The following is a 14986-nucleotide window of genomic DNA, read 5'->3' as shown; positions in this document are numbered from 1 at the left end:
GCCTTAGGGGCCACATGCCTCCTGTAAGGTTCAACTCTATAAGTATTAGGCCTCTGACAACAAATACTGAGAATCAAAAACCAAACCAAACATACTAAAACCAAAGTTTTTAGTTCCCTATTCAGTTCCTAATTACTAGGAAATGAATTTATATCGGTAAATTTGGTTCTCTTTACCTCGGTAAATCAAATTTCCCGAGCATATCTATGAAATCAGGTCAAAATTCTGTCAAAATTGGCTTTTGAACCTCCCTTTACATGCCTCTATAATCTGTTCGGTGTTTTTTAGAAATTAAAATACCGAAACCAAACCAAAAATAATGAAATCGAATTTTCTCTGTACTGATTTTTAGAACAAACCGATTGGTACCTATTTTCTGAGGAACCGAATTTTTGTGGGAAGCTAAGAACCGAACCGATCAGTTCAGTAATACCGAATGCCTAACCCAGTCAACTACATGGCCTTTGGGTGTTGTTCCCAACTATGGTGAGCAGTGGACGTTTGCCAGCTACTCACGGCAATGGGAAGGAGACTGAGAATTCTTATTTTAGTCAAGAATATGACAGATTAGTTCACTTGTGGCGTGTGAGCGAGGCAAGTTATAATGCCCGTGAACTTTACTAGTAGTATTAATTAACTGCATGGCACTTGAAATAGCTCGCTCGCGTGTGTCTCGAATCTCAAGTTCGGTACGGTCCGATCCTCACGTCGTCGCCGTTACCTTGAATTTTCTCTGTTGAACGGGTCATAATCTGGATTCTTTATGGCACGCGCATGTAGTAGTGGGCGGCTACTCAATTGTAATGGGGTATGGGCGTATGGCCCATGAAAGTATTGTTCAAGCTAGACATTGGAGTGGCTAAGGGGGTGATTGGTTGCTCTGCTCCCGCCGTCTGGAGCCCTATCCGGCACCAAGTGGTGCACTGTGGTCATGTTTGGTTCCCCTCCTCGCACGTTTTGCCTGCTTCGTTCCATTCATCTGCCCCCCTTCATCCCGCACGCCTCCGTCTTCTCAATTTCATCTTCCCTCGCGAACCGGGATGGCTTCATACACACATGGTGCAGGGGCCCATGTGTCAGACACTCAAAAGTTTGATGCATGCGTACAACCAAACACGATCTCGTTTCGTAGTGTACCAACAACAAAGACAACAAAACACAGCAAAGTGCATAGTCTTATCATGGCTAGAAAGAGCCTGGACAACCACTCCATCCCGGCTCGCTGGCCCTTGAGCAACCAATCACCCCCTAAATGACCGGAGGGAGGGAGTATTATAAAGCAAGCTAATCAGTGCAATGAGCAACGCAAGTAGTCTTGTTGCATTGCAATGGCCTTCCAGACCGATACGCTTGCGCTACGACCAAGCTGCGTCCCGTGTTCTTCCAGTACGATCTTACTCCTCCTCATATGCTCCCTTGTACTGATCTGTTCCTCTGGCACTGGCTCCGATGACCAGAAATATTTGGAACCCTACACCCTGAGCTCTCCATTCAATCAAACACATGGCTCTCTGTTCCTCGCCAATCCAAATACTACCATACGCAAGGTGTCAGGAGGCAGCAGCGGTGGTGGCCTGGGGGTCGGAGGTAACAACCATACATTCAACTTGTCCGACAACGGCTGGTTCTTCATCCCTCCGACGATTAATTTATGGAAATACACATATAGCGATGACGGGGAGAGCTTCCATGAGGCGTCGTTCAAGATGACCTTCAACTTCACTATGAGCATCTACCATCCGGAGAACCTACAGGCCAAGAGCAGCCTGGTGTTCGCCGTCCACCCTTCACTCCATGATTATTTAGGGTATCCCATTCGCATGTCGTCCAGCCACACATCGTCTTCATCCAGCAGCACTGTGGCCGGCAGCCATGTCTCTGCTCAGATCACCACCGTTTACGGGACAATACCTGATGATCCCCGTAACGCTAGCTTGGTACAGATTGACATGGAGTCGCCGGTCAATTCTTCTTCTTCTTCCTCCGTGGGGAGCAGGTACAGCGTGTGGATCGATTACGACCACGTCGAGCACGTCATGTCAGTCTCCATCGATGCTACCCAAGGAACACCGAGCACGGCCACAGCCAACGGGGTCCTCAAACTCAGCAGCATCATGCCACAGTTTGCATCCTTGGGCTTCTATTCCTCCATGGGGCAGCTCCTGCAGCTTGACGCATGGAGCTTGACGGCCGACAGGCTCCCCTATTCCAACTCGTATCCCTTGAGCTCAAACTCGCAGGCGAAGACCAAGGGGATGAACAACGGCAGCACCATCATATTGTCCTCGGTCCTTGGATCCACGGTTGTCGTTGCCATCATTGCTGCCGTCGTATACGTCTACTTGAACTCCAAATACAGGAAGTGGAGGAAGGAGCAGGACAAGCTCGCCAAAACCATGCAGCGCCTCCCTGGGGTGCCAACCCAGGTCGACTACGCCGACGTCAGAAAGGCCACCAAGAACTTCCACGCCACCATGAAGCTCGGCAAGGGCGGATTTGGGGCCGTGTACCGATGCACGCTTCCAGCTGCTTCCTTGAGAACGGGGCGAGGGATGGAGGTCGCCGTCAAGAAGTTCACGCGGGATGTTGAGGACCGACGCTACGACGACTTCCTGGCGGAGGTCAGCATCATCAACCGTCTACGCCACAAGAACATAGTCCCACTCGTCGGTGAGTAACTAGTCACACTGCGGGTCCGTTTGGTCGGGCTTTTGGCGGGCCAAAAGCCCAACCAAAGGGGCTGTTTTTCCAGGCGGCTTTTTCAGAAGCAGCTGCTTTTCCGTAGTACATTTTTGAAAGCTGGTTTGACCCTGCTTTTGGCTTTTGGCTTTCTGCTTTTCGAAAATGGTGGAATAAAAAGCTCTTCCATAGTTATTTCAAGAGAGATAAAAACACAAGCTATATTTTATACTTGTTTAACCAAACAGTTTTCAGCTTTTCTATAGCTCACAGCCCACGACAGCTTTCCCACAGCTCACAACCCACCGCAGTTTTTTCCCACGGCCACAGCTCAACCAAACACACCCTGCATACCGTCTTCCACTACAGCTTGACTTTAGTCTTCCACTCTGTCGTCAGACAAATCCATTGAACATGCATGATTCCGCTTGCCATGGTCTATGGTCGTTTAGACGTCTGGATACGCATCTACAGGCATTTTGGTCACGTCTAATGGTGCCGTTTACACTTTTTTTAGAACAGTGCCGTTTACACTTTTTTGTACCATTGTTTACCATTGGATTAATTATGCAATGCTCCTCCATTAATCAGAGATTGGTACTTATACATAGTTTAGCCACGGTATAAGGCAACAAAAAGAAATAATTTTGAGAAAAAGTCTAATTATCCCCCTCAACTATTAGTGGTTATCTACTTTACCCCCTCGTTTAAAAAACTAGTTACTTTACCCTATAAACTATTGAAAACCATCCAAATAATCCCATGAGATGGTTTTGAAGCTAGTTTCATTAACGTGGCATGTTAAAAGTCTACAAAAAACCCCTAACATATGAGGGGCTGATTACATAACCCTCTCAACTATAAACCATGATATTATAGCCCTTAAAGTATCTAATAATGTTCAAATAACCCCCTGATGGTCTTGTCCATGAAACTATACATATATTTCAAAAGCTTGGACACCGGATAGTTTGGGGGTTATGTAGAATTTTTCCATTGATTTTGCAAAAAGCTATTCTAGGTGTCAGTGTTTCGTATGGCTGACTAGTAAATTTGTATTCACATGTTTTGTTCAGAATGGCCTAGCACTCGATCGACTGAGGATTTATACTGGTTTGGGCAAAGACTCTATGTCCAATCGGGTGATGGTGATTGTGTTCATTAGCCCAAGCGCCCAATTTTGTAGTAGGGGATACAAATGGGGTGATTGTTGGGAGGTTCTAACATTACCGGGAGTCGAATAGGAGGTTGTTGAAGAAATCACCATAGAGCAAAAGCTTCAAAGACGAAGGAAGGGAGTCCCTACAACCCCTTATACAGCGAGCAGGGTTACATAGAGGGAAAAAATATAGGGGGTGTCTTTGAGAGAGCCCGTTGAAAGTGCGGCAAGGCGTTCATGTCCTCTACTGTTGGCATCCTTCCATAGTCATGGAGAATGTCATGGGGGCATCCAATTGTGGGTGGCCATGCCAACACCGGAGTTGGTAGGATAAAGGTTCTCATAGTAATCGATGAGGCATGTCTATCTTCCTATTTTGCACAAGTTCACCATAGGGTTGTATGTGTCGTGCCCTGCCAGTTGTGACTCGAAACATCCATGGTATGGGGGTGTGGGTGCCTGCATCATGAGGATTATGCCCTTCATCATTTTTGGCTTGTGGGAGAAGAAGGAAATCATACCCAATTCGTTTGTGCCCTTAGGGTAGAGCCTTGCATGGGCCGCACATGGCATGGGCATTCTTGCGAGCCAAGTAGGCCCTCTAACTTTGGGGCCAGAGATCAAGATGCTTTTGTTTCCTTTCCTTGGCTGACTATTAGGTCAGGTAACCTTGCACCTACTCGGGAACTTCCTAAGTGGGTGGCGGGGCCCAGATTCCTAAGTAGGGATACAGTGCACCTGCTCCGTGGCTCTTGTTTCCACCCTTCATCCAAGCGTTGTTCCAGTTAGGGAGCCCGAACTAGGCGGTGAGCCCTAAGGCCTTGGCTTTGGAATCGCCAGTGCTTTTCTCGATGGATTATAGCCTCTGAGACTGCTCTTTTTGCCTAAGTGCTATCTAGTAGAGGCTATCTTCTCGATTGGTGGGGTACCCTAGGTACAAGTATTCATTGGTATCCCTCTAGATTTTACATAATTCAAGGATTCACATAGAGGTTTTACGACAGTCAGAGTGCTCCAAGTCCCTTTTGTCATTGGTCCTATCAACACAGCAGGCACATGAGCATGGCCACGGGTGGTTGCCCCCGATGTTGCAAGCGATTTAGAGAATAGGTTGGAGGCTAACTGGGTATTCTTCTCGCCTACTTTGCATGGTATGTAAGTCGATGAGGCCTCTGACGGAGTCCATAGGTCACACATGTCTTCACGATGCTTTTGTGTGCATCATGAGCTGGGAAAAGCTTGAGGTGGTCATTGAGTTACCCCTAGGTTCACCCCTAAGCCTTCTCGGGATTCTTTAATGAGACCACATAGAGTATGACTCAATCTGTTGGGTGGGCGCTGGCCATTGAATATGCTATCCTTTACCTCTATCAAACTCAACGGACCATTAGATTTGGAGAAATAAATTCACCACCTTGCTTTCAACATACTATAGGGAATTGTTTCCTTTTGGTGGTTTCCTTAGATCCCGTTGATAGGATCAAGGATGCTGACTAAAGGGATGTGGATAGTCATTTCAACTAGATCTGCACACTCCTTTGCTAGATCCACTAGGGAGCTAGTCAAGAACGAGGTCAAGGTGGAGGTCCATCACACAATGTAACACATCTGCCTCCATGTCTTCCTTGTGTGTGACCAACTCGGCGATGTCCCATAGGTGCTTGGGCGCCAAATCAACACACTCATTTGTTGGATCCACAAAGGTGGCGGTGCTTCATGAGAAGGGTTGGAGTCAGCCTCATGGCCAACGCGGAGGAACTTAGTGCGGATCCATGTAGGAGCGAGAACCGCATAGGGAAGAGAAAAGACCGAGAGGGAGGAAAAGGAGGAGTGCCGATGAGACTCAGGACTTTGGGAGAGTGTCAACTGGGGAGAGAACTAGGTTTTGTGATGGGAACAGAATGCCCAATCTTCAGTCATGTGGATCCTCGACCATAATCTGGCATTCAAGTTGTTAGACAATAGCTGGTTCTTCATCCTCCTAATGATTTTTATGGAAATACACGTATAGCAATGATGGGGTGAGCTTCCATGAGGCATCGTTCAACACATCAACTTCAACTTCACTCCACCAGCTAGAGAACCTACTAGCCAAGAGCTGCCTAGTGTTTGTCGTCCACCAGTCACTCGATGATTATATAGGGTATCCCATTCCCATGTTGTCTGGCAACACATCATCGTCATCCAGTAGCACTGCAGCCAAGAACTATGTCTCTACTTAGATAACCACCAAGATATTTGACCCCTAATACGATCTAGATGGCTAGATCAGAGTGATTAGTATAACAAGAGATCCTAAAAACCACTACTTGCTCTAGCTCTAACAACACCCAAGCAAGCCCCTAAACACATTCTAGTAGATTTGACTTCTATACTAAAGCACAACACGACAAGCTACTAATAACACTAGCTACACTAGAGAGCTACGAAAGCAAGCAACTAAAACTTGTTAATACTACAACTATGACTAAGCTACTCTAGCTAGCAAGGAAAACAACTACCACACACAAGAAAGTATAGGAATGTAAAGTGCAAGTGTGTCGTGAGAAATCCAACGAGGGCAAGTGATTTGACACAAGAGTTATCACCAAGGTTTAGTTGCTTGCCAGCAACCTATGTCCTCATTGTGGTGAGTCCCCATATGATGATTCATGTACTAACTAGGGTGATAAGCTAGACCCACAACTTGGGTGCCGCAATTATCAATCAAATGGTCCACTCCAATTAGCCACGAGCATTCCACTAGAGTATCCCTTTGCACCCTGCGAGGAGAGTTCAAAACCTCCCACAATGTCACCGGTCGAAGGTGAAGAAAAATCACCAACTCTTCCTCAACAACCATAGTGCTCCTAGCCGTATATGTGGCGCAAACCACCAAGAGTAACAATAAATTTGTAGCCCATTCGATGAACTAGTGCCACTAGATGCAAAACTCCAAAGCAAATGCACTAGATCTCTCCCAGTCTCAATTTGGATGAAGCAGAAGTCAAAATATGAGTGGGAGGTGTTCTTGGATGCCCACAAGTGTGTTGGTTTTCTTAGAATGCCAAGAGAGCTCACCAAGAGCCGGCCAACACATCTATTTATAAACCCCCCAAGAACTAGCCACTAGGCTGGCTGGCTGGGCACACTGCATAGCCATCATATTGGTCAGATGCCCACTAGAACCCACCATCAGACTATATGCTATAGCAAAATAGAATGGTAGCTTAAAATCCAATGTCCATTGTTGACACCCATCGAACCAATCCAATGGTGTCGCATGTCATCTGTCATAAAACTAGTTGTTGGCTCTCCCAATCGCTATGGTACCTTATAGTCTAATGTCGTGCCCTAGCCTGACCATTAGATTATATTGTCGCAATTTGATGCTTACACAAAGAGTTCCATAAATCTATTTTGTCCATTGGATTGTGCCGATGCCCAACATCAGATTAATCCAATGAACTTTAGCGGTGCGCCGTCTCTGTAATGGCCAACTTTTAATGTAATGATGCCTAGAGTTTACCATCAGATCAATCTGATCCCAAACCCTAGACAGTTAAACTCCACTGCATGGCTATAGTATGATGGTCCTCCAAGGGACCCATCGGATCAATCCAATGGTCCACTAGAGGCACCAAATATCTTATTTTCCGCCCCTTTTTCAAATGTGCCAACTCCAATATGTGTTCAACATATGTGGAAGTGAGTTAGCATTTTCACAAACATTTTTCAAAGGTGGTTTTCACTTGCTTCTCACCATGTTACTAGGTCTAATGTATATGCAATGTATTTTCACACCTATGGCACTTAGATAACCGATTTGACTTTACAGATGGCTTAATAGTACGACCATCTTCCTAAACCCGATCATGCACTCTACGTCTTGACTAGAAAAACAAAATCCCTATTTATAACTTGCCTTCACATCTTAGACTTTGTTTTTCTCTTTATTCTTTTCCATGTGAGAGCTTGCTCCAATTGGACCTGTCACCCTTCATCCATCTCCAAGCCTTGCTCTCTGTCTTGATGTGGACCTAACCTAGATTAATCACACACTTAGCAAAAGGTTTGTCCACTAGTTGTCTCAATTACCAAAACCAAATATAGGGATCTCACTCCCGTAATGCTAGCTTGGTACAGATTGACATAGAGTCACTGCGCAATTCTTCTTCCTCCACCATGCGGAGCAGATACAACATGTGGATTGTTTGTGTCCACATGAAGCACATCATGTTAGTCTTCGTCGATGCTACCCAAGGAACACTGAGGACGGCCACAACTAAAGGGGTCCTAAAACTCAACACAACAACAATCATGCCATAGTTTGTGTCCTTGTGCTTCTATTCCACCATGGGGAAACTCCTAAAGCTTGATGCATGGAGCTTGATGGCCGAAAGGATCTACTATTCCTACTCATACCTCTTGAGCTCAAACTTGCAGGCGAAGGGAACGACGACTGTACCATCATATTGTCCTTGGTCCTTGGATCCATAGCTGTTGTTGTCATCACTACGACCATTGTATGTGTCTACTTCAACTCCAAGCTAGTACAAGAGGTGCAAGAAGTAGGACAAGCTCACCAAAACCATGCAGGACCTCCTTGGGGTGGCAACCCTGGCTGACTACGCTGACATCAGAAAACCACCAAAAACTTCCATGACATGCCATGAAGCTCGTGAAGTGCGGATTTAGGGCTATGCATCGATGCATGCTCCTTGCTGCTTACGTGAGAATGGGGCGAGGGATGGAGTTGGCCATCAAGAAGTTCAAGCACATTGTGGAGGACCGACTCTATGACGACTTCCTAGTTTAGGTCAGCATCCTCAACCGTCTATGCCACAAGAACGTAGTCACACTTGTCAGTGAGTACCAAGTCACTTGTCGGTGAGTACCAAATCACACCTAGGAATGAGAAGATGTGGAGAAAGGTGCCTAGGGGCATGAGCAGTGTCTAGGCATATGTACGTGAGGGCTTGGCACATGCATGGTGCATGCTTGTTTTCATTCATGGGACGAGACGAGATGGGTGACGTGAGCTGCGCGATGTAAAGACACAAAGAAGAGGACAAGTGAAGAAGAAATGGGTAGTTGATAGATAAAGGCTAAGCTACTTATTGTGCCGAGAGAGAGTTTAGTCTAGAGTTGACCGAGGGAGAAGGAGGGTGGTTGGTGAAGACACGGAGAAAATGGAAAAAAGTGTGGTCTATATTGTGGTTTGGTTAGTTTTTTGCCTAGTTGCTTTAGGATTTAAAAAAGGTCTTTTTTTCTTTTTTATTGTAACCAATTTTAAAAGGGTTTGATAATTTAATACAAGTTTGTATTGCGGCAAGTTCATAACAAACACAATAGAATACTTTTGCACAAGATTAATTTTTTAATTCAATTTTGACCCTATCTATACTTAATTTGATGTATCTTTATGTTAATTTGCTTTAGTTTGTACTTGATCCGTGAAATATAAGGAATTTGAATTTATCCCAAGTCAAACTTTGCTAAGTGTCCAAGTTTATAAACAAAATATTAACACGTGCTACACCAAAAATTAAATTTCAAAAATATATTTCATAAGCGATGCTAATTTGATGATGTAAATAATAGTGATGAGAATTTAAAATTTAAAGAAAAAAGAAATTTTAGTGATTTTTACTTCAGGCAATGCAAAACACGGGATGTCACACTAAATTAGCTGGTCTTGTAGCTATAGATGATGCATATCTTGTATGTAGGAATGAAGTCATTGGTCTAGTCCAGATAAGCTTACACCTTGTATATTCAACGAGATTTGTGTTTTGTACAATGAATATCAATGCGATCTCAGATTATGTTGTGTGCAAATTTTCAGGCTGGTCCTACAACAAAGGTGAGCCACTACTGATCTATGAGTACATGACCAATGGTAGCTTAGATCAGCATCTCTTCCGAAGGGGCAGCACCAGGCAGCAGCAAGAAGACAACACAAGTCTTTGGCAATGGCACACCCGGTACAGCATCGCCAGGGACATAGCTACGGGCCTGCACTACGTTCATCATGAGCACGAGCCCATGGTGCTGCACCGCGACATAAAGGCCAGCAACATCATGCTCGACTCGGCCTTCCGTGCTCGGCTCGGTGACTTTGGCATTGCCTGCACGGTGGCTGTCAACAGGAGTTCCGTCACCGGCGTCGCCGGCACGTTCGGCTACATAGGGCCAGACTACGCCATGAGGTACAAGGCCACGCGCCAGACTGACATCTACGCATTTGGGGTGCTCATTCTGGAGATCGTCACCGGCAAGAAGAACGGGGATGTCGTGCCTGACGACGACCACATCACGGACTGGGTGTGGCGCCTTCACCGGGAAGGGAAGCTGCTTGAGGCTGCGCACGGTGTGCTCACCGCGGAAGAGGGCCGTCAGCTGGACCTGGACGACGACGTTGTGGACGAGGCGAAACGTCTGCTGGTGCTTGGGTTGGCGTGCACGAACCCCAACCCATCCGATCGCCCGAGCATGGTGGAGGTGGTGCAGGTGCTCACCAAGTCGGCGCCGGCACCGGATGTGCCCCTTCAGAGGCCACCATTCGTGTGGCCGCCCATGGATTGGCGCTCACGAAACTCTGTGTATAGCACGGCGGTGAGCCGCTGGGACGGGAGCTCTGCTACTGCTAGCACGGTCGAGCTGGCGCAGATCATCGGCCAGGAATCTGGAATGGAGGAGACACCAAGTAGCATGTCGCTGCCGCGTGTTTCAGCAAGGTTTTAAATCTCCGGCTATAGCCTTCGCTATCTCCGGCTATAGCTGTTTGACAATGATTTAGCTAAGTTTTTCTATGTACAAGTTAACCCTTAGCTGCCGCTATAGCCCGATATAGCCGGCTATAGCCTTTTTTTGAACATAGAAAGCTAAATGGCTTAGCCGGCTATTTAAAACCTTGGTTTCAGCAAATTAGATTAGGTGCTCATTATATATGTATCAGTGTCACATGTGCAAATGGTTCATGTTTTCAACTCCGTCGATAAACAGAGTTTGTGATGCTTGCATCACATTGTTTTGCAGCTGTACATTTGTCAACGTTCCTCTTTCAGTAATTAGTAGGTAATAAAATAAAGTTGTACTGTTGTTGAAATTGAAACAGAATCAGTGAGAGTCAAGGCCATACTTGCACATGCATTGATGCACAGTCGTTCCAGCTCCCAAATGAAATCTAAGACCTCAGAACATACATACTAGAAGAACACAAGCAAATTCTAACATCTCTGCTATCTGGCATCTGCTTATCTAAATAAAACTTCACTAGCCTAGTGTAATCAGCTAGGCGATCAAAACTTGCTTTGCTAACCGAAGAATCAAGCGGCCGCAGCCCATTAGTGCGTGCGGTGCAGCTATATATGCAACGCCAACCAAGAACGCTGTTGGCAAGAAGCATGCTGGGTTGCGGCGCGGCGACGGCGAAGCCCGGTCCTGCGTACATGGCCCGCGGCTTCCATAATATCTCCTCCTCCGTGTCGATGTCGTTGCTGACAGTACTGCTGCTCTCGCCGTCGTCGAGCAGCTCGGCCTGCGGCGGGAGGCGCTTCTTGTGCACGTCCCAGCGATCGGCGGACGACCCACTACAGATCGGCCACTTGCTGCTGCTTGCGAGGGAAGACGTGGCTGATGAAGACGACGACGACGAATCTGGGCTCACCGCCTTCTTGTGCGCGTCCCACCTCTCCACGGAGTCGGCCCGGCCGGGCTTGGGCGCCGGCGAGCTCGCGCTCTTGCGCGGGGATCCATGGCCGGCGCTACTCCTGACGCTGTCGGCGGAACGAGGGCCTGATGATGATGAGGCTGGGGACGCTAGGCAGGCCGGCTTGGCCTTGTGCGCGTCCCACCTCTCGTCAGAGTCGGCGCGGCTGGGCTTGGCGGGCGCCGGCTTTGGGAGGATGGCAGCGACGCACGGCGTCGGGAGCAGCGGCAGCATCTTCCACTTGGGCGGGGTCGGGAGCAGCGCCGGGAGACCTGCCTGTGCCACCTTGAGGTGCACGCGGGCAACAGGGATCGCCATGGATCGAAGACGGAGACGAGCACCCCACACTCCAGAAGGCAGAAGCGCCGCCGCCGCCCAGGTGAGGCGTGGAGATGGAACAGAGAGGCGACGATCAGTGCCGGCCCTAGGGGAGGGCACGAGGTGCGACGGCCGAGGTCCCATGCCGGGGAAGGACCAAGTGTAGGTATACAAACCCCCAGACCCAATAGTTCATTAGGCATCATCAGCAAACTAATGAAAGACAGAAGATAGGCAGAGAATTGGCCAGGCCGCCCAAGAAGACAACGTTGGTCTTTCTTTGCAAGGCAGAGAGGAGGCGAGGAACCACGCCGCACACTCTGATCACGATTCATGAGTTCGCGACGCGCCGACGCGCGGAGAGCTGGACCGCCAGAGAACGGCGCACGACGGCGCCGACCGGGCAAGGCTCCATGACGACGACATCTTGGTTCCTGCCTCCTTGCGAATTGCATTCGCCGATCAGTTGTTTCAATTCATGTCCACGCCCTAGGTATTTTTTTCTTGTTTATTTTTAATCCAAATTAATTATTTGTATAGTATTCTAGATTTCTAGTATTTTGTACTCGTATAGTTATGGTTTCCTTCTAATTTAGGTGTTAGATTAAAAATATATTATGATATTATTTTCGCTTTGCAAGTAAAATTAGTGCCTATATATTATAAGATTTTAGAGGAGCTACGTTGATCAGTTCGCCAGAGCCTCAAGATCATAGGACCGGCACTGGCGACGATCGATGAGATGATTTCCGGTGGAGCAGCAGAAACCAGAAATATATAGGCACCAGGGCCTTGTTTAGATTGCAAGAGTTTGAAAAATTTGGCACTGTAGCACTTTCGTTTGTATTTGACAATTATTGTCCAATCATGGACTAACTAGGCTCAAAAGATTCGTCTCGTAATTTACGATCAAACTGTGTAATTAGTTATTTTTTTATCTATATTTACTGCTGCATGCATGTGTCTCTAGATTCGATGTGATGGAGAGAGGGTGAAAAAACTTGGAACTTTCAAGCAATCTGGAACCAGGACGCCTGGCGCGTCAGTCCAATCCTCAAGTTTTCGTCAGGGGTGAATCGGTGTCGGAGAATCCGGAATTCATTTGGGACGAGACACGTGGGGGCCACGCCATTTTCTCCCAATCGGATTCAGAGCTTTCTCCATTGACGCTCTGACGGCTCTGTCCCAGTGCACCGTAGCAAACCCACTTGCTTTTGCGGTGGAGAAGGCGGCCACCGGCGACGACGACGACGGCCGCGCGCTCGCGCCTGCTTTTCCTTTGCTGTCGCGTGAACACTTTTCACTACTGGATTCAGGTTCTTTGTCGAGTGCCTGAGGCTATATTGCACTTGGCAAAGGCTTTGCCGAGTGCGGCACTCGGCAAAGCACACATGGCAAAAAATTGATCGGCAAAGTACTCTTTGCCGAGTGTATTTTATCGGGCACTCGGCAAAGAAAAGCGACCGTCACGGCGCCGGTTCCGTTGACGGTCACTTTGCCGAGTGTTAACCGTGCAGGCACTCGGCAAAGATTTTTTTTATTTTTTTTAAAATTTCTTTGCCGAGTGCCAACCCGTGAGGCGCTCGGCAAATTTTTTTTTTAAAAAATTTCTTTGCCGAGTGCCAAACCGTGAGGCACTCGGCAAAGGGCTTTTATTTTTTTTTGAAAATTTTCTTTGCCGAGTGCCAACCCTCCAGGCGCTCGGCAAAGTTTTTTTATTTTTTTAAAAAAAAATTCTTTGCCGAGCGCCAACCCGGCAGGCACTCGACAAAGAGCTTTTATTTTTTTTTGAAAATTTTCTTTGCTGAGTGCCAACCCACCAGGCACTCGGCAAAGAGCTTTTATTTTTTTTTTGAAAATTTTCTTTGCCGAGCGCCACCCCTCTAGGCACTCGGCAAAGAGCTTTTATTTTTTTTTGAAAATTTTCTTTGCCGAGTGCCACCCCTCTAGGCGCTCGGCAAATATTTTTTATTTTTTTTTAAAAAAACTCTTTGCCGAGTGCCAACACGGCAGACACTCGGCAAAGTTTAAATTTTTTTTTTAAATTTCTTTGCCGAGTGTTATAGTCACAGCACTCGGCAAAGCTGGAAAATCTAGTTTCTGGTCGCCCATTTTGCCAGCTTTGCCGAGTGTTGTGACCATTACGCTCGGCAAAGGCGTCCTTTGCCGAGTGCAACACTCGGCAAAGTGACCCAAAACGGCAAATATTTTTTTTTTGCATTACATCATGACAAATACATTCATACAAACATATATCACATATATATATCTCATCCATCGCATATATATCTCATCCATCACATATATATCTCATCCATCCACCCATATCACATCCATCACAATATATAATAATAAGTGCTCAAGTCCATCCAAATAAGTTTACAAGTCCATCAAAGTCCACAAGTGCATCACAAGTATCACAAGTCCATCACCAAGTGAACAACAAATGTAAAAAATACAACATGCACTCATCTCAGCCACTGCGACTGTGGTGAAGGCCCAGATGCATCATTCGTAGGTGCATGAGGTGGATTATTTGAACCACCGTCAGATGGAGACTGCACAAAGGAGAAAACATTGCATGTGAGACAAAATTATTTTGATAGCTAATCTAGGACGATAGAGGCCATACAAGCAAAGCACAAGCGAAAGTAAAAAACTTTGATACTCACAGGAGTAGCTGCAGCTGCAGGACGCGGAGGCGGAGGTGGAACCAACAGCCCAGGTGGTAGAGACAAGCCCATACGTTGCCCAAGCCCTTGTAGGAAATCCGTAATGTCCATCAGCCTCTGCGCCTGGGCCTGCCGCTCGGCCCGCTCGGCCTCCAACTGGGCCCCCAGCTCCTGACGTTCCTTCATTTCTTGTTCCAGCCGGGCCTACAATATTTCACTCCAATGTTTCAGTAATGCAAAGCTAATTAAGGTGTGTAAAGATCAATGTATGACGAGTAAAATAGGAATAACCTCGAGTGCATCGACCCGGTGCTGTGCAGCAGTCGGCCGTGTGCGAATGGCCAGGCTCTCGCTCGTGCTCCGTGCTCGGATCTGGGAGAGAGAGGGAGTAGAGGTCGTGTCGATGACGCCGTCGCCAAGCCAGAACCGCCCATGATTCTTGCCTTGCCCCGCCCTCATGATGGC

At 47.2% G+C, this 14986-nt stretch overlaps 1 protein-coding gene and 1 long non-coding RNA gene across 2 annotated transcripts; one reads left to right on the top strand and one right to left on the bottom strand.

Moving 5' to 3' along the window:
- The first annotated feature begins 1337 nt into the window (after positions 1 to 1337).
- LOC136530861 (L-type lectin-domain containing receptor kinase IX.2-like) lies at positions 1338 to 10808 on the top strand. Its single transcript, XM_066523572.1, has 2 exons — positions 1338 to 2670; positions 9666 to 10808. The coding sequence occupies exons 1-2, from the start codon at positions 1707 to 1709 to the stop codon at positions 10562 to 10564; spliced, it is 1863 nt and encodes a 620-aa protein (XP_066379669.1). The 5' UTR covers positions 1338 to 1706; the 3' UTR covers positions 10565 to 10808.
- A 3505-nt stretch (positions 10809 to 14313) lies between these two features.
- On the bottom strand, positions 14314 to 14928 carry LOC136530858 (uncharacterized). The gene is made up of 3 exons (XR_010777893.1): positions 14813 to 14928; positions 14522 to 14725; positions 14314 to 14407 (listed from the first exon to the last, which is right to left on the bottom strand). It is a non-coding gene; the product is annotated as an uncharacterized lncRNA (long non-coding RNA).
- Between the last annotated feature and the right edge of the window lie 58 nt (positions 14929 to 14986).

Source organism: Miscanthus floridulus, unplaced genomic scaffold, assembly GCF_019320115.1.
Source record: "Miscanthus floridulus cultivar M001 unplaced genomic scaffold, ASM1932011v1 fs_222_1, whole genome shotgun sequence".
Classification (NCBI taxonomy): Eukaryota; Viridiplantae; Streptophyta; class Magnoliopsida; order Poales; family Poaceae; genus Miscanthus; species Miscanthus floridulus.
The sequence above is the reverse complement of the archived record's forward strand: the minus strand, read 5'-3'. Positions and strand labels throughout refer to the sequence as shown.